The sequence below is a fragment of the Indicator indicator genome, chromosome 5 (assembly GCF_027791375.1).
Source record: "Indicator indicator isolate 239-I01 chromosome 5, UM_Iind_1.1, whole genome shotgun sequence".
NCBI classification, from domain to species: domain Eukaryota; kingdom Metazoa; phylum Chordata; class Aves; order Piciformes; family Indicatoridae; genus Indicator; species Indicator indicator.
Genome location: NC_072014.1, coordinates 6616806 through 6639283, shown reverse-complemented (window position 1 = coordinate 6639283; position 22478 = coordinate 6616806). Strand labels below are relative to the sequence as shown.

Genomic DNA, 22478 nt, shown 5'->3' with positions numbered 1-22478 from the left:
GGAAAAATCCTTGGCTTTCACCTTAGAAGCTATTTCTCCATCTGCTCTACAGCTCTGAAATGTCTGATGGTATTTAAATTAGTCAAATGAAGCAGAAAGGCATTAAATTAAAAGGCAGCATGCTGCCTTTCCCAGCTCCATTCTCTGCCATAATTGCCATGTTAAACACAGAAGGGTTTTGAAACCCACAGGACCAAGCTCTGTTGACTTACTTTTGCTGTTAGGTTTGGTTTAGACCTTGGAAACTTGTGCTGATACAACTGACACTGAATCTGTGTAACAATGCATTGTGAATGTCATGTGTCTGGGCACACACCGCTGCAAGCAGGTTTAAAGCAGATGCTATGTCATTGGTGTGATGTACTGGATGTCTTTATCAGAACTGGGGCACACTTCCTGAGGTGAAACCATTTGTAAGTCAATTGGCAGGAGACACCTGGATTGTGCTTGGAGCACAGTTATTTAGGCTGTTTTCCAGAGGAAGTGCCAGGAGCTCTGCTACCCTTGACAGGCAAAACCTGTGAGTGGGCGAAGTGCGGGGAATTAAAGAGCAGAGACATCCTGCATTTTGTGGGGTTCAACTGCCTCAGTCTTAGCCAGCTCCTGGAGTCCCTGCAAGGCAAGAGGAAACCTATCGTTAGTGTTCCAGTAGCGCTTCAGGCAAGCTGAACCCAGTGCAAGTGTGCCTCAGGCTGTGAAAGGACCAACTCCTTCAGCAGCCCCCTGAGCAGCTCTGCCTCTTCTGTGCAGGTGCTCTCTCAGCAGGCATCTTTGATGGAATTTCAGTGAAGCTCGAATCTGCAGGAGACATTTGCCTTAAAACGCTGGGGGAGGGGGAGCTGTGGAACAGCTGGAGATAGAGCTCTGTGTGTTCAGCCAGGGTGGCCTTCAGACATCTTGGAATGATTTATTGCCAATTTGGCCTCCCTAAGGTACACAATAAGGGAACTCAAGCAGCTCTCTCTCTGTTCTGTCTCTTAATCCCCACTAGACTCAGAGAAATGTTCGCATACACTCTGCAGATCATGTGGAATTGGTGAGCTAATTGGGCTCGTTACGGTTTTTAATCTGCTCCCAGATTTTCTGAATTCTTGTATCCAACAACGGATTTGCAGGCATTTGCCACAGAAACCAGTAATGAAATGTGACAGTTTCCAGGGCTATGGCTGGAAGTCTCAGCCCTGCAGGCTGCAGGAATAGCAACCCTGTGATGAGCAGCATGCGTCTCTGACATAATTTATCCTTGTGAAGAGCTTTTCTGTATGACTGTGACTGAGATTAATGAGCAGCTGTGTATTTGAGTCTGCATTTGCTGTGCTGAACAGGTATCTTCCACATCTGTCAGACCTTCCAAGGTACAAAATCATCTGTTTGAGGTGTGACAAGTTATATTTTTGTGTCAGAATCCTGCCAGCAGTGCAGGCTGCAAGAAGAAGTGATAGGGGAGTGTTTGTGCAGGGACCAGGCAAGTGCCCATCTGGGACCCCAGCACTGGAAAGGAGAGTTAGGTACAAAGTGGAAGCACAACTGCAAGGTTGCACAGGACCTTTTTGTTCTGGAGGACACTGTCCTAAATGGACAGTGGGGAAGTGGGGGAAACAAAGGAGGAGGTTGTAGGAAGTGCCAAGTGTGAGAATGAAAACTGAAAACGCACACTGAACGTTTTATGGGGAAAATCAACTATGCACTGTCTGATGCAGCAATCTGTGTTTTCAGGAATGGAATTCCACGAGGAGCTTCATAACCTCGGCACAAAGGAAGGTTTGAAAGGAAGAAAATTAAGCAAAGCCATTGAGAGTTTTGCATGGAATATCACAGTGCTGAAGGTAAGCCCAGAGAGCACCAGTTTTTGACTCCTATTAACTTTGTAAGCAAACCTTTGCACATTTGACCCACCTGTTTGTACTGTCTTACTAATACTGTTGGGCTTTTTAAATGGGAAATATAAATGACCACCAGTTATTGAGATGCATCAAATATGCCTCTGGTGTGGAGGCTATGAAAGGGAGTTTATCTAAGCCTGAACAAAAGAAGAAAGATAGTTTGGGGTTTGTTTGCTCAGGGACCTGGTTTTGGCTGTCTGTTCTGCCCCACGCACTTTGAACATGACCTGTCTGAGGGCACCATGTCTCAGACACTCATTTTGTGAAATGAGAAGCAGAGCATCTCTTTGGGAAGAGGCAGGGCGGAGTGTCTGTCATGTAAACCCACACTGAATATTGTAGATCCTGCAGAAAAGCCTGGGTTATGTTTCAAAGAGCTAATAAAGGCATTTTCATCCCTCTATCCTGGCTGTGCAGTGACACATTGTGCAGTGAGCACATTACTCACCAGGCTTTAGCTGCTGCCTCAGCACTGGCCAGCCACAGATTGTCACAGTAGCTGAAAGTCAGAGCCGGGGTGAAGTTACCCAGCCAAAGGGGAGAGGATCTGCTGCATCCACAGCAGACAGCACAGAGAGGACCTGTGCCAAGCAGTTGGGTTGTTAGCATTCAGCTCACACCTTCTTTCACAGCCTCATTTCCCACCTTGCTCTGAGACATCACACTTTGATTTCCCCTCACTCTCGCCCTGCTGCTTACTCCCTCCAGCTCCCATTAAGCAGGTTGTTCTGTCTGACAGCTTCTCCCTGTGACCTCCCCCAAGTGCCTTTCCCTTCACTGGCATCCCAGGGTGACAAACCAGCTGATGAGAGACAAATGTCCTCATGAAATATCCACCTAAATGTAGCAGGTGACAGTGGGTAGCTAGCACAAGCAATGGGAGATGCACATGCTTCAGCATCATGGAGCTGGAAAGATTACTAACATGGCCTGAGCAGGAGAGGGAAAAACGAGTTAGGGAACAGCGAGGCTGAGAGGCAAAAATGGGTGGGAGAGGCTGTTGGCAGTAGAGAAGGGTTAGAGAACACATGGAGGACATCAGTGGTTGCTTGGGTACCTTGATTCACCATGAAAGTGAGTAATGGAGTCAGAGTAGGCTCAGTTAATAGGACCTGCAATAAAGAGAAAAGGCAACCAACTCAAATGTGGTGGAAGGGACTGACTTTTCCTGCACAGCAAAGTTGAGATGAAGTGCTAAAGAGGACAAAAAAATCACTAGGCAGTTCTGATCATTAATCTGAACACCTTTAGCTGTGTTGGGTACAATTAATGCCCCTTGCTCAGAGTCACTCTAAGCACCATTGGGATTACTCTAAACTTCTGTTTTTAGATGTTGGTCAGAAATTCAAACCTCTGAGGGTGACCTGTGGTCAGTGAAGGTACAAGTAAGGTATTACAGAAATATTTTCCATGAACAATAATATCTGCCTAGTACATACTGTCAACATAATAGAGAGCATTTCGAACATCTAGTCAAGGTCAAGGGATAACTGACATTTCATTGCTGAGCCACAGCTTTCTTTTGACCTTTCTCACATAATAAAATGCTAATAGAGTTTGTGGCAGTTACTCAAGGGTTCAAATGCACCTGAAGCACCTTTTAATTTTACCTGAAGTCCAGCTCAGCAATGACATTAGACAACTGGGTTGTACCTCAGGTGTGTGATGTGAGACTATCAGTCGTTGTTCTTGTTTTTCAGCTTTGGGGTTTTTTTCCTTAAAGAATTCTGCATTTCAGTCACCCTGTTCATAAGAAACCTATTTTCAGGTTACAGCTGCACCTTGAGTTTCAGACATCCATCCCCAGGACGATTTGGTGAGGAGAGACCCAAGAACCCTGCCTCCCTCAAACAATCGCTCTCCTCCGTAGCTCTAGGCCCAGGGTGGCCACTACAAATATAATTCAATAGGTGTTGGTATAATGCCATGAGAAAAGTGAAAACCAGCCCAGACCATGCTATGCATCGTCTGCTTTACTCAGGGTGAGGTGAGTGAGTGGCACAACACCTACAGGGCAAAGAAGCCTCTTTGTGTGCTCGAGGTCGTTGGAGACAATGACATCATGTGGCAGCTTGTGTGAGGTGCCCGTGAGCAATGGCAGGTATTCTGTTGTGCTCATGCCTCTGAGATGATTAATAATCTTTTCCTGGGCTGGTGAAGCCAAGGCATATTTAATGCATTTCTTGATAAAGCCTCCCTGCAGTAGGTGAGCTTTGAATACAAAGAGGGGCTGCAATAAGAAGTTGCTGCTGGCAAAGATCATTGAACAGTTGCAGAGTGTGAGATTAAAGTATATTTTATAAAACTTCCAACCATGGGCGTTCTTCGTGTTTAAAAATGCCCTCAGGTATTTTTAAGAGGCACCTAATGAGAATGACTCAAAATTATGTCTTTTTCTTCCTTAGCTGATATAAACTTAATTACACATTAGTGATAACCACCAGAAGGACAAACTGTTTGCCAGAACATGCAAATGTTAGTAAGGACAAGGATGTTACAATTCAATGATAGTCAACTTTGGCATCTATGCATATTCTTTGAGTGTCCCATCTGTGGCCAGCAGGACCAGGGAAGTCATTCTTCCCCTGTTCTCAGCACTGGTTAGGCCACACCTTGAGTCCTGTGTCCAGTTCTGGGTCCCTCAATTCAAGAAAGATGTTGAGTTGCTCAAATGTGTCCAGAGAAGGGCAACAAAGCTGGTGAGGGGTCTGGAGCACAAGCCCTATGAGGAGTAGTTGAGGGAGCTGGGGTTGTTTAGCCTGGAGAAGAGGAGGCTCAGGAGAGACCTTATTGCTGTCTACAACTACCTGAAACAAGATTGTAGCCAAGTGGGGGTTGGTCTTTTCTCCCAGGCAACCAGTGACAGAACAAGAGGACACAATCTCAAGATGTGCCAGGGGAGGTTTAGGCTGGATGTTAGGAAGAAACTCTTCGAAGAAAGAGTGATTGACCATTGGAATGGGCTGCCCAGGGAGGTGGTGGAGTCACCATTCCTGGAGGTGTTCAAAAAAAACCTGGATGAGGCACTTAGTGCTATGGTTTATTTAATTAGGTGATGTTGGACTTGATAATCTCGAAGGTCTTTTCCAACCTGGTTGATTCTGTGGTTCTCTGATCTTCCTATCTGGTCCCGTGAGCCTCTCAGGCTGAGAATGACACTGAGAGGTACAACATCAGTAGACTAGATAGAAAATCCTGTTCTCACAGGAGACAGTTAAGGAATGGTAATGATACCAAATTTAGTCTTTCTTTCACTTTTATTTCAATACACTTACATCTCTGTGCCTCTGCTTTACTTTCTGTATTTAATTAAGTGCCAGTAAAATGCAAAGGTGGCAAAAGAAATGTTGTGTTTGCCACCTGATGGGGACCACAGTGCTTGGAACCATTTGTTTCATTCTGATGAGCACACACAAGCCTTACCTTCAGCTTGGCCAACCCTTTTGCATCAAAAGCTCACAATTCAGGTTCATGAGATGTCTGCCTGTTTCTAAAAATGGGTGACTATTAATTTCACAGAGTGAAGGGGTTCATGTGGATGTTCCCCAGGTCCTGATGTTCCTCCCACCATCCCCTGACAAGGTCACCTCCTTCCTGGCGCAAATAGCTGAGCAGAGAGGGGCAGTGCCAGGCTGTGGAAGGCAGAAGCTGAGAAGCCTTTTTAGGCCAGTTCTGGCCTTGAACTAATTAGAGATGAGACAAAATCACTTGCACTCAGGGCTGCTGTAGAGCATGAGAAGGCTTTCAGTCAGGTGCACCAATGTGTGTACAGCTGCAGTCCGGGTCTGCTCCCGGCCAGCTTGGCTGCCACCTCTTCTGGAGCCATTCTGCCTGCTCCATCTGCCTCTCCAGCAGGATCTTGTCCCCAGAATTTTCCAGCAACTAAAGCATCTGTCATGTGCAAATTTAATGGCTGCTTCGTGAGCTTTTGAGAAAAAAAGTTGTAGCCTGCAAAACTGCTCCCCTTGCTGAGGCAAAACTGCCATGGACTACCAGGAGGGTTTATTTGGACAAGGAGGATGGGATCCCCTGAATCCCAGGAACCTGGTGAGAAAGGGGGGCCTGCAAGAAGGCTGCAGAGGGACTGATTCCAAAGGCCTGCAGTGGTAGGATGAGGGCAATGGTTTGAAATTAGAGAAGAGCAGTTTTAGATTGGATGCTATGGAAAATCTCTTTACAGTGAGGGTAGTTGAGCACTGGAACAGGTTGCCCAGAGAAGGTGGTTGAGGCCCCATCCCTGGACATATTCAAGTTAAGGTGCAATGGGGCTCTAGGTGACCTGATCTAGTTGAGGATGTCCCTGCTGACTGCAGGGGGTTGGACTAGATGACTTTTGGAGGTCCCTCCCAACCTGGGTGATTCTATGATTCTATGAAAGCTGAGCAAAGTTTGAGCAAGTTGATCATGGTTTGGACTTATTGGTGTCATGTGGACAGGTTTTGTCTGTCTGCAGATGTATTTTTGCTGGGCTATCTGTGCTTTGGTGGATTAGCAGGTGCAGAAGTCTGGGGACAATGCCACCAGACACTTGCCTGCACACGGGTGGTAAATATGTAGGTAGTTAATCTACCAGCACACGGACTTATTTAGAGACAACACATGGAAAGACAAAGATAAAGAGGCATTTCCTGAAGGGGAAAACACCTGACTGTTTGAATCTAGTCTCTGCTTGGAAATGCTTTCATGAGTTTTTAAATCTTTTTTTGGTGTTCATGATAAGATTTCTCCTCTGTTGCCCTGAGTGTCATACTAAGATTCCAACTACTACTGCATGCTACAAGACATCAAGTGGTTAAATTTTCAGGGATCATTTCAGCACCTGCCAGTGAGTGTAGCTGCTAATTATCATGCATTTAAATGAATGCTGATTAGGTGGATAAAGAGAGAGGTTGCTGACTGCAGAAGACATACAGTTATTAAATAGCTAATACAGTTCACTCTTTGGGGCAGAAATCCACAATTTTCTGGTGTAGTTGTGTTCAGGTAGCTCTGGTGTAAGTGGGTTTATGCAGCAAAACTGTGCACAAATAGCACTTTTGGAGGATGATGGCCACAAATGCCCTGTTTCTTTGTCACAGTCATTTGTGACAATCAGCCTGCAGTTGCTTGGGAAACCTGCAGCATCCAGACCTCTCCCTTGGGTGGCAGAGCCCCACATGTGTACCTTGAGGCCACTTGGAGAGATAAAAGCCAAATTTCTGAAAGTTTTACGTACAGACTTCACCTAAACTGAGATGAATTTAGCATCACTGTGAGGTATCAGTTTTCTTTAGGATTAAAAGCAACATTTGGACTGGTGATTGTTACTCTAAAGCACCTTATATACAGCGGTAGCACACAGAGTTGCTGCTCATCTTTAGACGAACTAGGCCCATCTCAGCCTTCATTTAAGCATTATTGTAGTGCACCCTGGGAGTGTTTTGCAATGGATGCTTTTCTCTCAAACTCATCTTGTAAGTAAGATTTATTTGGGTCTTTTCAGTCTTTCTTTCAATTTGAGTCATGGAATCATCTCTCAGTTAGGCAGGAACCATGGCTTTGCTCCTTGGCATGCAGCAAAGTGGTCAGCAGAATCTTGGGGACATTTGCTGTAATTAAAGATAACAATAAGGAGTCATATAATTGCTGCCAAAGGATTTGCATGACAGTTTCCACTACCATCTTCAGCAAGAGCCTGGTGAAGCTTCTGCATCCCATGGACCATACATTTCTTTCCCTCTAAGTGTCAATTAGGCTTCCCTCTGCACCCTGAAAAAATTCCTCATATCTTATGTCCCTCTTTTTCCCAGCATAAGCACAATGGTGCTCAGTTTGTGAAACTGCAAAAATAGATGAAATATAAGCTGAAGTGTCTTAGCAACAAATACTGGGGATTTGCTGTCATCTTGTGACAGTGATAGTCCAGCAAGAGTAGCAGGCAGGAGTGGTTTGTGTGGCATGGAGACTTCATGCTGGCCTTTAAATGCAGGACTCATTGTATTATTCTATGTCTGGTTGTCTCCAGGCCCCCCCAGATAAATATGTTTTGAATGTGATTACCCTAAATGCTTTTTTCCCAGAGAGGTTCAGTGCCTCTGCTGCTGTCTAGTCCCATATTGTTTGCATTTCCCTTGCTGATGCAGTCCAGAGTGGTGTTTGTGACTTCCAAACCTCTGCACACCCTGTGCCCTGGCTACCTTTCACAAAATCACAGAATCATAGAATCACAGAATGATATGGGTTGGAAGGGACCTCTAGAGATCGCTGAGTCCAACCCCCCTGCTAGAGCAGGATCACCTAGGGCAGGCCACACAGGAATGCATCATGGTGGGTTTTTCTCCAGAGAAAGAGACTCCACAACCTTTCAGAGCAGTCTACTCCAGTGCTCTGTCAGCTTCACAGGATGGATTTTGCAAGCATATGAAGAGATGTAGAGCTGCTCTCATTATTCCCAGAGTAACTAGATTGGGTTGGTCTCTTACACAGGAACTGAAGGGCAGAAAAGAAAAGAAGGGGCAGAAAAGAAACCAGCTGGCTTTCTGAGAGCACTAAAAGGAAAGTGAAAAGGTCCAGCAAGGCCAGCATCCATTCATTCCTGTGAGTCCCAGCTTGCTTAGCTTGATGCAGTTTATTTAAATGTAGAAGGAAAGGTGGGGAACGAGATGGGTTTAGTTTATTCAGAGCTCATGAAGAGGGCAAAACCTATGCTTCTGGCCTCAGACTGTGCCACAGCTCTCCTCTGTCTGGGGAGTTGTTTCCACTTTTTTTTTTTTTCAGGGATAAGAGTATTTGAGTCATTTTTAAAAGCTTTGTATTACAAGGTAGGAGGTAAAAGTGTGTGATTTACATGTAAAACTGTTCTGACCAGTGCATTTTGTAAACCAAGAGGACCAAACCCTGTCATTAGGTAAGCAGATCCTTCTTGCACTAGCAGAGTGCTGTTCATGGCTGGGTCAGCTGCTGAAGGCCTCCCTGAGCTCTCCTCACACTGCTCACCACAGCAGCTTTTGCCTTTCTTGTCCCTGCCCAAAGGCAGGAACTGGAGCTTTTGAAAAGACACTTGGTCTCAGTGGGTTTTGCCAGTTGAATCTAACAATGGAAACTTCTCCTGTTACTTCAGCAGTGTGCATCAGGGTAGAAGGAGTGTAATCCCAGTCTGTGTGGCACTAGTTAATCATCTGGAATATACTGCTTCTCTTGGCTGTTAGCCATGCTGCCAAGCATAGCTCTGGGGGTGATGCCATGAGCAGTCTCAAACAAGTACAGTGTGATGGTTTTAAAACTTTTCAATTTTTCTTCACAAAGTTCAAGCAGAAAAAGGGAAAGAATGTAAATGAATCACTACTGGGTGTAAGAAAGCAAAATAATGATTATTCTAAACACTTCCATTGGAGAGAGAGAAATGTTCAAGAATCTCTACTCAAAACAAGGTTGGGGAGTTGGGCAGTCTGGGACTTGGCTTGCTCGCTTGGTTTCTGTCTGCTGCTGTTTCTTTTCTGGCTGAAGACAACACACTGACCTTGACAAGCTGAGTCTAACAGCCTCTCTGCTTCTTGACTCTCTGCCTTCTGCCAGGGGAGTCTGAGGGGATTCCTTCTGGTTGGGGGAGAGGCCCCTTGGGGGAAGCAAAGAGGGCTTGGTTGTGCTTTTCTGTTGATTGTACATATTTGTAAATGTGAATAGTGTCTGTTTGTACATATTCATTGCATTTCATCATAGATTGTAGATTTGCTTGTAAATGCAGCTTTCATTTGCTTCCAGACTGAGCTAGCCTGGTCATTGTTGGTGTGGGACGGAGATTTCAGCTCTCACACTGTTACATACAGCACTACCTCTCTGGGTCCCTCACTGCTCCCTACCAGCTTGTGAAGCCCTCATGCTGTTTCTACCAAGATCTCTGTATTCCTGACCAAGGAAAATTTCAAGACCTGAATTGGATTTAGAGCAGATTAAATAGGTACATGAAGGCCACCCACGCAATCTTAAGTCTGCAAATACCAACTGGTTGGCAACAAAGGAAAGGGAGAGCAAGAGTCTGCAGAGTTCACAGGTCTTGCTCCTTCATGATGCTGTGAGTTTCTGAAGAGGTGTCTTAGGGCATGGCTTGGCCAGGATGGTTTGACATGGCTTGACTGTCCCGTATGAGTTGGTTATTCCTGGGGTTTTGTCCAGTAATGTCACAGCAGGATTGGCAAAAAGTGATTGTCCAGATGTTTGGATCAGGCAGAGTTGGTGCTTAACCACCCAGGCACAGGGATCCATGTGCTCCTGCACACTGTCCTACCTGCAGTGCTGGTGCTTGTGATGAGCAGCACTCACCTTGTACAACCAAGCCCCATGAAGAGTTTCTGATCCTTCACGGCACACCCAGCATTTCCTGACTTTTCTCCAGCTTTTAACAGCTGTTTGGGTGCAGAGCAAAGAGGACTTGGAAGGGCCTGTAAGAGGCTGTGTTATAGTTGTTTCTGCTACCCCAAGGCAAAATCAACATGAGTATTTAGCTGCAGTGGATGTAAGCCCTGCTCAAATGCTTGGCATGGAAGATGCTTGGTATGAGGCTGTGGTGTTCTCCATGTCTCCATGTGACCCAGCGTCTGGGGTCCCAGAGACCCAAAGACACTTGTGGAAAGAGCTGATGGCCAGAGTCATCTGAGCAGAAATGTGGATCTCTGCCACGCTTCACACTTCCCTCTTCCTTCAGTCCCAGGGCTCTGCTCCTGCAACAGTGGACAAGCTCCTCTTGCAATCACTGTAGTACCTTAGGGTAGGACAGACCAAAAATGGTCACCAAAAATCATCCAGAAAGCAAGTGTCTTCCTTTGGTGTAGACCTCTTGGGTTTTTTGGGGGGGATCATAGGATGACAGGACAGGGGACAGGACACTGTGATCCAAAGTTACGTATTTCAGATATGGTTTTTCCAGTAGGATGGATGTGTATGTGGGCAAGCACACATGGGTGATGAGGCAGCCTTTCAGATAGATATGTGGAACAACAGTAACTTTGGGACAAAAAGAACAGCTCAGAGGAATGAAAGATGGTGTGGAAAGCTTCAAGTGATATCTTGTCTTTGCCCATTTTCCTTGTATTTGACTAAAACAAACCAGAGAGAGATGGCAAGCAGCCTTGTGATGTGCCTTTTATTGTGACAAATTGCCAAAAGCCCTGGATCTGGTGCCAGGCTGCTGGCTGTGCATGCAGGAGAGTGATGGTGGTGGGAGACTGGACCAGGAGCAGGCAGGGCCACTGTGCCTGGCATCAATGTGCCAAGGCCACCTTGGCAGCAGGGGCTTTGAGCCTGGCAGAGGGTTGGCATGCTGAGATGCTGTGTATAGCAAACCATTTTTAGCTTTGCTTCACAAATGGAGGCTTGTCAAGATGTTTAAATGGTGCTAGTCTGCCAAAATAGATGTCTGACTCCTTGTGTGTGCTGGCAGCTCAGGGGAGCCCCTTCTTGGTCAGCTGTCCAGCCTCAGATACCCCTCTGTGCCTCACTCTCAGTCTTCTCTCTCTTCTCCCCAGCCTCAAATTCCCCTTCCCTCTGCATCACCCCAGTTGTGCATCTCATCCAAGTCATGCTAAAGCATCAGGGCAGCCACCATTTCTTTGTCATATCTGTGTGTCCAGTTCTCCTCTTTATCTGGCTCTCATGACTCTAAAGCTGTCTCTGCAGGTGATGTGGTTCTCATGAGTCTCTCTCTCCATATTTCTGCTGACTTCACCCTGGGATAGCTGTGTGGGATCTGGTGATGACCCCATCACAGCCTAAGTCCCAGTCATCTTTCTTCTCTACCAACCTAGCAGGGATTTTGGCCCCTGGGTGCAAAGGCCAGCTTCTCTTAAGGGGTGCTGGGTCATCTGGTCCAAAGAAAATGCAACTGGAAAAGTAACTAATAACATTCAGATGATGGTGTGTGAATACAAAGAGGGTTTGTTCTCCACATGCTGCTTTGAGCAGTAACAAGATCACCACCTCTGAGGAAGTTATTTCAAGGATCAGCAGCTAGGAGCTCAGGTTCCTTGAAGATGCTCATCTTTTGAGGAAAATGAGCTACTCCTGCACATGTTCTTGAGCTGAACTGAAGGGCCTGGAGAACAGGAGCTGCTGAAGGGAGAGGGGTTGTTTAGTATGGAGAAGAGGAGGCTCAGGGGAGACCTCATTGCTCTCTACAACTACCTACAAGGAGGTTGGTGTAAGGTGAGAGGGAATCTTTTCTCCATAAGTAACAAATGATAGGACAAGAGGAAATGGCCTCAAGTTGCACCAAGGGAGGTTTAGTTGTATGTTAGGAAACGTTTCTTTACTGAAAGGGTGGTCAGGCATTGGAACAGGCTGCCCAGGGAGGTGGTGGAGTCCCCATCCCTGGAGGTGTTCAAGAAGCATGTGGACATGGCTCTTTGGGACGTGGTGTAATGGCCATGCTGGTGTTAGGTTGATGGCTGGACTCACTGCTCTTGGAGGTCTTTTCCAACTGACACAATTCTATGATTCTATGAACTGAGATATGTGTAGTGCTAGCAGTGGGGGCAGGAAGATGACTGAATGGAGCAATGTTTATAGATGGCTCTTTGCTAAAGGAGGATTGCTTGGGTGTAAAAAACTGGGACAGTGTCATCTCCCATTCCTTGGAGGAGGAGACAGTCAAGGAGCAGTCAAGTTCCAATCAAGGAACTACAAGTGACATAGAAACTTCAGCAACTTCTGCCACCCTCCCCTCCCCGGCAGTGGTGACGTTTTTAACTGAGACATGGATATCAACGAGTGTGGTGGAGTTAATTAACACACCCTGGAAGACATGGAAGTTAGGAATCTTGTTTGTGCCAATCTGACAACATGACCTTATTTGGAGGAATTAAAAGAGCTGTAATCAAAGTGTAAGATCATCAGAAAATCACACATTTCGTGCTTTTATCTGTCACTGGCTGTACTAACAAAGAAAGAAAAGGAGCAGCTGCCTCTGTGAGCTGTTAAGGATTGCATTACGTCCCAGGCCAAGCCACCAGCTCTGTCACCACAGCCCAAGCAGTGTGCTGGAGGAGCAGAGAGCCCTTCCTCCAGATCTTTCCTGGCCCATAGCATGGCACTGGGCTTCTGCACCTGCTCGAGGGCTTGTGGTTCTGTCCCAACACCTGGCATTAGTGAGGAGCTTGGAGAGGCCTTTTCATAGAATCATTTAGGTTGGAAAAGACCTTCAAGATCGTCAAGTCCAACCATTAACCCTACTCTACCAAGTCCACCACTAAATCATATCCAAAAGCACCACAGCTACAACAGCTTTTAAACACCTCCAGGTGACTCCACCACCTCCCTGGGCAGCCTGTTTCCAGTGCCTGACAATCCTTTCAGTGAGAAAAATGTTCCTAATGTCCAGCCTAAACCTGCATTGGTGCATCTTGAGGCCATTGCCTCTTGTTCTATCACTAGTTTCTTTCTTTCCTGGCTTGGAGGTGTCACACAGTGCCTCACCTGGATGTTTATTCATGACATTGAAGCCCTTGGTGGGCTTTTCCTTTGCTCCCTTCCGTTCAGGATGGTCAATTAAGCAGCATGGTGTGCTGCTTAATGTGCTAAGGGATGATTTTTCTTGGACTCAGGGAGTGAAACCTCTCTTTGTTTCTCTCTGAGTGTGGAGCTGGTGTGTGCCAGCTCAGCACCCGAGTAACCCATGGGCTCTGGGGTGGGGGTCACCCAAAGCAATCACATTGCTACACTGGTAAGTCCCCAGTTCATTTAGATGCAGGTCCTTGTGCCACTGGGGAGCTTCTCCTGTGTGTGCATTGCTGTGGTATGAGGCAGCATGTGTTTGAGCAATGTTTCTAGAGGGACCTTGATGGGATATAGCAGGAGGGAGCTGCTGCCTGAAGCCTCCTTCCCTCATGTTTTGTGTAGTATCTGAATTTACCTGTAGTATCTGAAGCTGTTGAGTATCAGTGGGAGAGACCAGAGTGCTGATGTCTATGTGGTGGGAGCATCGAGAAGGGTCACTTGTCCATTTTTTTTGCTCCAGCCTTTGCTTATTGTTGAGCCCCTTTGCTGTTCTCTGTGAGCAATGAACTGGTCCTAGCCCAAAGCAGTGGTCCAGCATTTGCTTATTGTTAAACCCCAGTCTTGCAGTTCTCTGGGAGCTACAAAGTGATGCTAGCCTGAAGCAGTGGTGTTGGACTGTGAGCTTTGGTGAGTGCCAAGAGGCATAACGTCCTCTGAACGCTACCTTTGTGATCTGTGTTGAGCTCATTGCAGCTGTGCTCAGCGGGTCACAGACAGGTTCCCAACACTTATAAACGGCAGGAAGTTGCCTGCGCCTTGAATTACATGCCAGCATCTACAAACCCCTGCTCCCCATGGGCAGTGGGGGTTTGATTTAAGCTAACTGCCTGGGGGAGCTCAGAAGGTGATGAAGGCTGCCAGTTGCTCCATTGAACTTCTTCCTTCCTGTGTCGTTGCTGAGATGGTGGTTGGGCTTTCCCTGGCGCTGTGCCTGAGTCACACCCAATAAAGATACTTTATACCTGAGTGATACCTGGCCCTGAGTGATACCTGGCCCTGAGTGATACCTGGCCCTTGAGCTTTGCTGAAGCTGAGGGCTAGCATGACTCTCTAGGAATGCTGAGTCCTCCCCTTTTCCCTCATAAGCATAGACCAGAACCCTCTCTCCATGCATTGGGATGTGCATAATTCTGTTGCTAGGCAGGACTGCACTGGCGTGAGTCCAGGAGTCAGGAGAGCTGAACTTTGCACCCAGCGACTTCCACCTTCCCTGCTTCATTGTGCCAGTCCAGTTTCCGCTGCTGCCTCCTGACAATGAAAAGAGAAAATGTTTGCCCACACTGCCAACAGATTCTGAGGGCTGTGGTTAAAGTAAAATGACATTTAACTCAGTTGATTCTTTTTGGTAGTCTGGAGTCACCAGTGGCAAAGGGCTGTGGAGTAAAAATCTTCTGTTAATATATGTGGTTATTGGCCACGTGGACCGACGGGGAGAGCTTGGACAGATGCTCAAAAGCCCCAAACTGTGTTAAGTGCAAGTTGTAGGTGTTCAGTGAGACCAGGCAGTTCTTCCCCAACAAGTCTGGTAGATCCCATCAGCCCATATTCTTTGCAGTTATTCATGGCATCTACCCGTATGGGTAAATCTCTTATTCTTCACAGTTCTTCTCCATCAACTCTGGTAGATCCCACCATTCCTAAATGTGGCAAGTGTTCCCCATCAACTCTGGTAGATCCCACCATCCCTAAATGTGGCAAGTGTTCCCAAAAACTTGCATCGGAGATAGGGCAGTCTTACACATGGAAGTAAGCTTTACTGTATGGACAACAGAGTGGGAAAGGGAAAGTGCAAGCTTGCATGTTCTATCCTTGACAGCTACAGTCTTTTACTTTGGACAGATGAAATCAAGTGCAAGGTGGCAGACCCTGCAGGAGCTAAAGGACCCTTTCTTATGGGTCATATCCCTAGATACAGATGGGATCCCTCTCTGGATCAGCTCTGAATGTCCAGCTCTGGAGCCTCCAACTCAAGAAGGACATGAAACTGCTGGACTGGGTCCAGAGGAGGCCATGAAGATGATCTAAGGCCTGGGGCACCTCTTCTGTGAAGACAGGCTGAGAGAGCTGGGGTTGTTCAGCCTGGAGAAGAAAAAGCTCTAGGGACACCTTAGAGAAGACTTCCAGTATTTGGTAGGGACTACAGGAGAGCTGGAGGGACTTTTTACAAAGGCATGGAGTGGCAGGATGAGGGGTAATGGCTTGAAACTGGAAGAAGTTTGATTTGATTGGACATTAGGAGGAAATTCTTCTCCATGAGGGTGGTGAGACACTGAAAGAGGATGCCTGAAGAAGTTGTGGAGACTCCAAGCCTGGCAGTGTTGAAAGCCAGATTGGATGGGACCATGAGCAACCTGGTCTAGTAGAAGGTGTCCCCGGTGATGGCAGTGGGGTTGGAACTGGATGATCTTCAAGTCCAAACCAATCTGTGATGATTTGATTTGGGGAGAAAAGCTGAGACAAAAGCAGTGCTGTTTATTTTAGGGTCACAGATAGCAGAGGATGGCATTGCTTCTGTCAGGCTGTGTACAGGAGAGAGCAGACTAAGCAGATGCAACAGATTTGGAGGAGTAGGTCCAGATAGCAGATTTTTTTTCTCTTTAGCATTCATGTTACAGATCAGACATAGGTCCTGTATTGGCAGGAGGAGCCTTACTGGTATGCTGTGATTGCTTTGAGTTGACAGAAAAGGGAGTGGCAATGTGGAGCAGGTGCCAGCTCTTCCCAGCCAAGTGATTTGCTCAAGGGGTGCTTTGCCTTCTCCTGCAGCTGGTCCTTTTGCCCAAGAACATGAAATGCAAGAAAATTCTGTGCTTTCTGCCTCATTTTTCTCCCCCCTCCCCCCCTTTTTTTTTCTGGGGTGGGGGTGTGGGGCTCTCAGGACTTTACTGGAATTACCAGATGGTGCTGGTACACATGGAGAATTGGAATTTTGTGGCCAAAGGAGGACTAAGCAATAAATGCCTGGATGCAGATGTTTTGGTTTCCATCTCATGGGTATGTATCAAAAATAAATAGTGCTGCAATTTCTTCAGCCATGTGGGGGTTTCTCAGGCTCTGCACCCCTGGGGCTCCCAGCCAACCCTTTGCTTTCAGACTCAGCAGCAGAAGAGAGGCAGGTTCCTAGCACGTAGGCAGGAGTGGACCCTGAGAGTCCATACCTGTGTGGCTGTGCTTGCAAGCTGTCTGCTGGAGACACGGGAGCAGCTGAAGTGCTCAGCACATGGCTACCATCAGATTAGCAGCATTAGTTCTGAAAGCAGGTTCCTGCTGCAGTCAATGCTTTGGACAGCCTGCTCTAAGGTAATTCAATTTAAGCACCCGCATGAGGGAGAAGCAAGAGGCATTTGTTAAAAAAACAAAACCAAAAGCCCACTCATACCTTGATACCTAAAATGCCTCCTTGAAGGAACTGTAGCCACACACAGTACACAGTACAACTGATTTGCAAGAGCCCAAGGATTTCAGCCTGTGAGGACCAATAGGGAACGATACTGCGTTATTCAAGCAGAGGCTTGACACTAATTCCTTCCCAGGCTTTGGTCTGGGGGCAGTGGGATTTAGAAGGGCACTTGACAGCGTTTCAAACAGCATGCTGGCCACATATGTCCTCTGCCTTTATTTCATTAGGCAAATCCTGTAGGAGAATTCCAAAGACAGATCCTCTTTCTGAAGTTGCCATGGCTGCACGAGGCAGCACTGGACTTGCTCTGGCGAAGGCCAGCAACAGAAGATTTTCTAAGTATTTGCTGCTTTGCTAATTGTGTGACTGGTTTTGAGGCTCTCCTTGTATGAGGGAAGTGTTTTGGTCCTTTCCACTTCCCAGGCTGCTCTCAAGGTCTGCCTGTGTCCAGGATTTGGGAGGGTACAATGTGGTGAGCTTGTAATGCACCAGGGAGCTTTGCCGAGCATGGTGCTGAGGGGGATGTCTCTATCTCCAGCAGAGCCATTTGTATTTTAACTGCACCTTTCCAGCAGCTGGAAAAGAAGGCAAAAAGTGCCACAAGTGTTTTTGAAGTCAGTGCTAGACCTGCAGAAGCAGCCAGCATCCCCAATACCCAGCCACTCATGTCACTGCCTCATGCATGTCACTGCTTGGCCTGTGCAAGGAACTGTCTCCTGGAAAACCCAGGGAACACCTCTGTGGATCCCTGGTCAGTCAGTGCAGACCTTTGGAGTGAAATCCAAAGGGCAGATAAAATCAGATTAAAAGTTTTGGGGTTTGTGTGGGACAGCCTCTTCTGCGGCTGGCAGGTTGGTTTAGATTGGGGGGTTAAACATTAGCAGTTAAAATCAGATGGAACTGGTTTTCAAGTAACCTGCCTAGAGTTTAAAACAAGTTGGCAGGTAATATCTGGCCCCTGCTTTTCCTGTGAGGTAGTTCAGTTCTGCAGTCCTTTGTCTTTCAGGGTTCTTTGTGTACAGCAGTCATGTACTGGAATGCTTCACACCGACACGTGCATGATTGTCTCTGTCACAGAGAGTAAAGCAAAGCTCCTGTGGCAAACTGCTGCAGTAGTGATCAAAAAGATGGAGTTTTAAAGTCTGCACTGACATAGAAATACTCTGTGGGGTTTTGTTGAGTACTCTGCTCTGAAATGTGAATGGTCATAATCAAATTCCCATCAATTGTTCCTGCCTTTAACTCTGAAGGAAGCATGGAAAAATATCTGCTTTTTGTTAGAAGCTTAGCAACGCAGTCCAATCATTTCATTAATGATTTCCTCAGGATTAGATTGCCGAAGCCATGTGTGACCATTTCATTGTGTGCCTCCTTATTAATATTAAAGACCATCCAACTCCCACTCTGGCACTTGGAAAATGCCCCTTTGTGGTCCATGAGTCCCATTACCTTGACCATGTTGCCTCTGAAATGTGGAGTGTCCCAATTTACTGTTTTATTTGTCTGTGTCTGCCTCTCTCAGCCAGCCTCTGGAGATTTTACTTTGTGATGAAATAATAATGTGGGAGCTTCTTTCTTTGAGAAAAAGTTAAAACCCAGCAGTAATATGATGGGAGTGATGTGGCATGAGTGGTAAGACTGCTGTTGTTTGGTGTTTGTTTACTCAGCCCATGATGAGAGCTCCCAGGATGTGCTGTCAGAGAATGTGCCAGGAGATAAGCAGCTCTCTGCTGTAGCAAGCAGCAGATCACAACCTGCCTTTCATGGCCACTGCTTCCCTGACAGAGCCCTGGAGCAGGCTGTGGAGTCTCCTTCTTTGGAGAGATTCCAAACCCACCTGCATGTGTTTCTGTGTGACTTTCCCTAGGTGATCCTGCTCTGGCAGAGGTGCTGGACTCGATGATCTCTGGTGGTCCCTTCCAACCCCTAACATTCTGTGATTCTGTGATCCTTGGAAGCACCAGGTTTTCCCTGCTGGGAAGGCCCTACTGCTCCCCATGGCATTTTGCATTTCACAGAATCCCAGCATGGTGGGGTTGGAAGGGACTTCTGGGGACTTCTAGTATAGTAGGTTGCCCAAGACCACAATGTCCAGGCAACTTTGGAATCTCTCCAGAGAGGGAGTCTCCACAACCTCTCTGAGCAGCCTGAGCGGCTCTGGCACCCTCACAGTGAAAAAGTTTTTCCTTAAGTTTAGGTGGAACCTCCTGTGTTCTTCACCAGTAGCAGAGCAAGGTGCTGGGGTAGCCTGTTGTTGCACTTCACTTCTGCACAGGCAAGATGTTCCTCAGAGAACATCTCCTTCAAGATCTATCAGAATTAGCAGTAGAAGGTTCTTCAGTTCGTTAGCATACATTATCTAGGATCCAACATGAATGAGGAAGAAATTCTTTACTGTGAAGGTGGTGAGGCACTGGCACAGGTTGCCCAAAGCAGTTGTTGATGTCCCATCTCTGGAAACATTCCAGGTCAGGTTGGTTGAGGCTCTGAGGAACCTGATCCAGTGGAAGGTGTCCCTGCCCATGGCAGGGGGGTTGGAACTAGAAGATCTTTAAGGTCCCTTCCAACTCAAACTCTTCTATGATTCTGTAATTACTGGCCTTCAGGGTCCTCCTGGATTCCTCTGGAGAAGAGCAGACCAAGAAGGGATCTTCTTAATGCTTATCAATATCTAAAGGGTGGGTATCAAGAGGATGGGGCCAGACTCTTTTCAGTGGTGCCCAGTGACAGGACAAAGGGCAACAGGCACAAACTACAACTGTAGCTGGTATGGGCATCTGCCAGTGTGGGGGCTTCAGGACCTGCCGGTGCTGGCCTTCCAAGTGCTGGGCAGTGTAAAATGACCCACGTGCCACAGAGTGTTTCCTAGGAAGGGTAAGCACAGAAATAGTAATTATTAATGTCCATGCCCCTGCATTTATGTAGAAATAGCCATGCAATGGAGTGGAGTCAAACACACCATGGTGCCACTTTCCTAACCCACCTTCTCATTTCGTCAGCCTCAGAGTCTGAGTTGTTGTTGGATATGGTGAGTTGTCATCTGACTCATAGAAACTTAGGAGTTTGATTGGGGGGGGAGGGAAGAAGAAGAAAAAACAGAAAACAACACCCAGAATTCCTCCCATCTGTGGCCAGTGCCTGCTTAACGCCACTGGAAGCCTTTCATGGGTTGTCACTGAAACCAAGCAGTATTTAAGCCGTGTGGGATTATCCCTGTTTTCTAAGTAGTGTTAACCTGCCCAGGTAGAGGTTTCTAATCTTAGCTGCTTGATGAGCTGCATGCTCTGTGCCATGCTGTTAGTTTGTGCATAGCTGCAGTGAGGTGTGTGAAACCTGACGGTTAATGTTCCCAAGCTCTCAATAGAAACAAGCCCCTGGATCACTTTTTCAGGCAGAATGCTCAATTCTTCTCTTCTGGTTTCATTTAGTGTCCTGCAAGGGCTCAGCTGAACCTTTCTCCCAAGTGTTTATTTTCAGGAAGGCAAATGATCTCAGTAGCAGAGGGGAGAGAGATGGATGGATGCTGAAGTGGGCCATCATGAACTCTCTTTGTCTGGAGGAGATGCTTTGTCTGTAAGGGCACAGAGGATTGTTCTGCGTGCAGAGACGATCATGAGGACTGATTTATGACAGCTGCTGCAATGCAACCATGCAGTTCAGGTTTACTCCAGCTTCTATCCAGTATTTAGTTCATTAAGGTGTTGACACAATTCTGCTGACATTTTTCTTGAGTGGATTACACTCACAGCCAGTTTTTCAAAGCAGGCAGATGGCTTTTCAAACAGAGCATGCCCACAGATATTTTTTCTCTCTTTTTTTTTTGTATGGTGTCTTGAGAATTATGACAGCTCTGGCAGAGGGGGCTGGTTTGTCGTTAATTTGCTTGTGACAGATGATTCAAAATAATTTTTTAGCTTGCTCAAGCAAACCAGCTGTTTGAAAATAAAAAACACAAGGAGGCAAAGCCACAGATCAGTTACTCTGTACATGAATGGAAGTGTGCTATTTTGATAAGTCCATTTCTGTTTTTAGATTGCTGTGGAATAAGAATGGCTTCAAAATATTGGAAGTGTTCTCAGGAGGAGTGTTTTTCTCCTTGGAACCCAGAGATGTGTTGTGCATTGCCTTGGATGAAATCTGTAATCTGAATTGCTTGGCTACTGACATGTGAAATCAGAATATACATAAGGGAGGGCGGGTGGCTCAGCACCCTCACACACAGGCTGTGAAGTATCTTGGCTTCTGGGGATGTCAGGTACAAGTCTTGGCAGGGGGGATCAGGCTGTCATCCAGCCTGACATATCCAACCAGCAAAGACGTATCAAATCCCCAGTAGCTTCCCTTAAAGGAGTGTCTCAGATAGTCCCTAGGCAAAGACACCATCTGTGAAAGATTTCCGTGCTTTGCCCTCACCCTGAGAAGGAAGAGGGGATATGTGTCCCTGCTCATGGCAGGAGCCTTGGAACTAGATGATCTTAAATCTCCCTTCCAACCCAAAACAGTTTGTGCTGACTCTGTAGGAAGAAGATGACATAGACTCAAGTGAAGCTCTTTTTGTGTTAGCTTGTGGAGCTGTGTCCATTTGGTGCTGCTGCATGACAGGACATTTGGGCAGCTTGGACATTAGGAAGAAGTTCTTTACAATGAGTAGTGAAATACTGGAACAGCCTGCCCAGAGAGGTACTAGAGGCCCCATCCCTGGAGACATTCAAGGTCAAACTTGATGGGGCCCTGAGCAGCCTTACCTAGTTAAGGATGTCCTTGCATGCTGCAGGGAGGTTGGACAAGATGACCTTTGAGGGTCCCTCCTGACCCAATGCATTTTATGGTTCTATTTTTCATGTTCCTGTTGCCCAGGGGGATGTTGGCCATGCTGCAGCAGAGGACGGGCTTCTGGGAGTCTTTCTCCAGAAACCCCAACTAAGAGGACACAAGCTGCTTCAAGGTGCTTGGGCCTTTGTTGTCATGGTTTTACCTCTCTGATGTGTGGCCCTCCCAGGTTTTGGGCTTAGTTGTTCTTGGTGTTGTAGGGACATCCGCTTGGAGTTGCTTCTTGTTCCAAGGAGATTTCTCTGTTTCCTGTACTTGAATACATAGCCCCAGGGTATGACTTTGAGAAGCTAAAGCTGCAAAGCATCGTTGCACTGATTTTTGTCTGCTCAATGTCCACGTGCATAAGGAAAAGCAGCAGCCCTGCTGCAGCCAGGTCTATTTCATCCTAAACCCAAAGTATTTAAATGTGGGTTTTGGTATTGAAGTATCTGCCACCCTCTCTGCTGACCTTACCACATCCTTAGTGATACTGCTCTTGGATCTTTTTGCTCTTGCTGCGGTGTGTTGTTCCTGTCACTAGCAGAGAGGAGTGTGCTGGGGGCTTAAGGCAGCTGTGGGGTTCCTGGGCTCCACCATAAGCTCAACCTCTGCCCTAAAAGCAGGATGTCAGCTGTGTGAAGGCGCTGTGGAGGTGGCTCTCATTTTGTGTTTTCAATGGCGTTTGCTTGCTGTGTCCCAGGCTGTTTGTCTGTGTATTCCCATGGCTGTCATGCTGCTGAGATACAAATCCCTTCAGGAAAGCTTCACAGAATCACACAATCAGCCAGGTTGGAAGAGAGCTCCATGGTCATCAAGTCCAACTGGTCACCCAGCCCTAACTAATCAACTAGACCATG

General features: G+C 46.8%; 1 protein-coding gene across 1 annotated transcript in view; it reads left to right on the top strand.

Annotated features, from left to right (window-relative positions):
• PLCL1 (phospholipase C like 1 (inactive)) overlaps positions 1-22478 on the top strand; it is a 208985-nt gene that overhangs the window by 184226 nt on the left and 2281 nt on the right. Inside the window, exon 5 of the mRNA XM_054381175.1 lies at positions 1717-1826. Coding sequence (XP_054237150.1) covers positions 1717-1826 — 110 coding nt within the window. The remainder of the gene's footprint in view (positions 1-1716; positions 1827-22478) is intronic.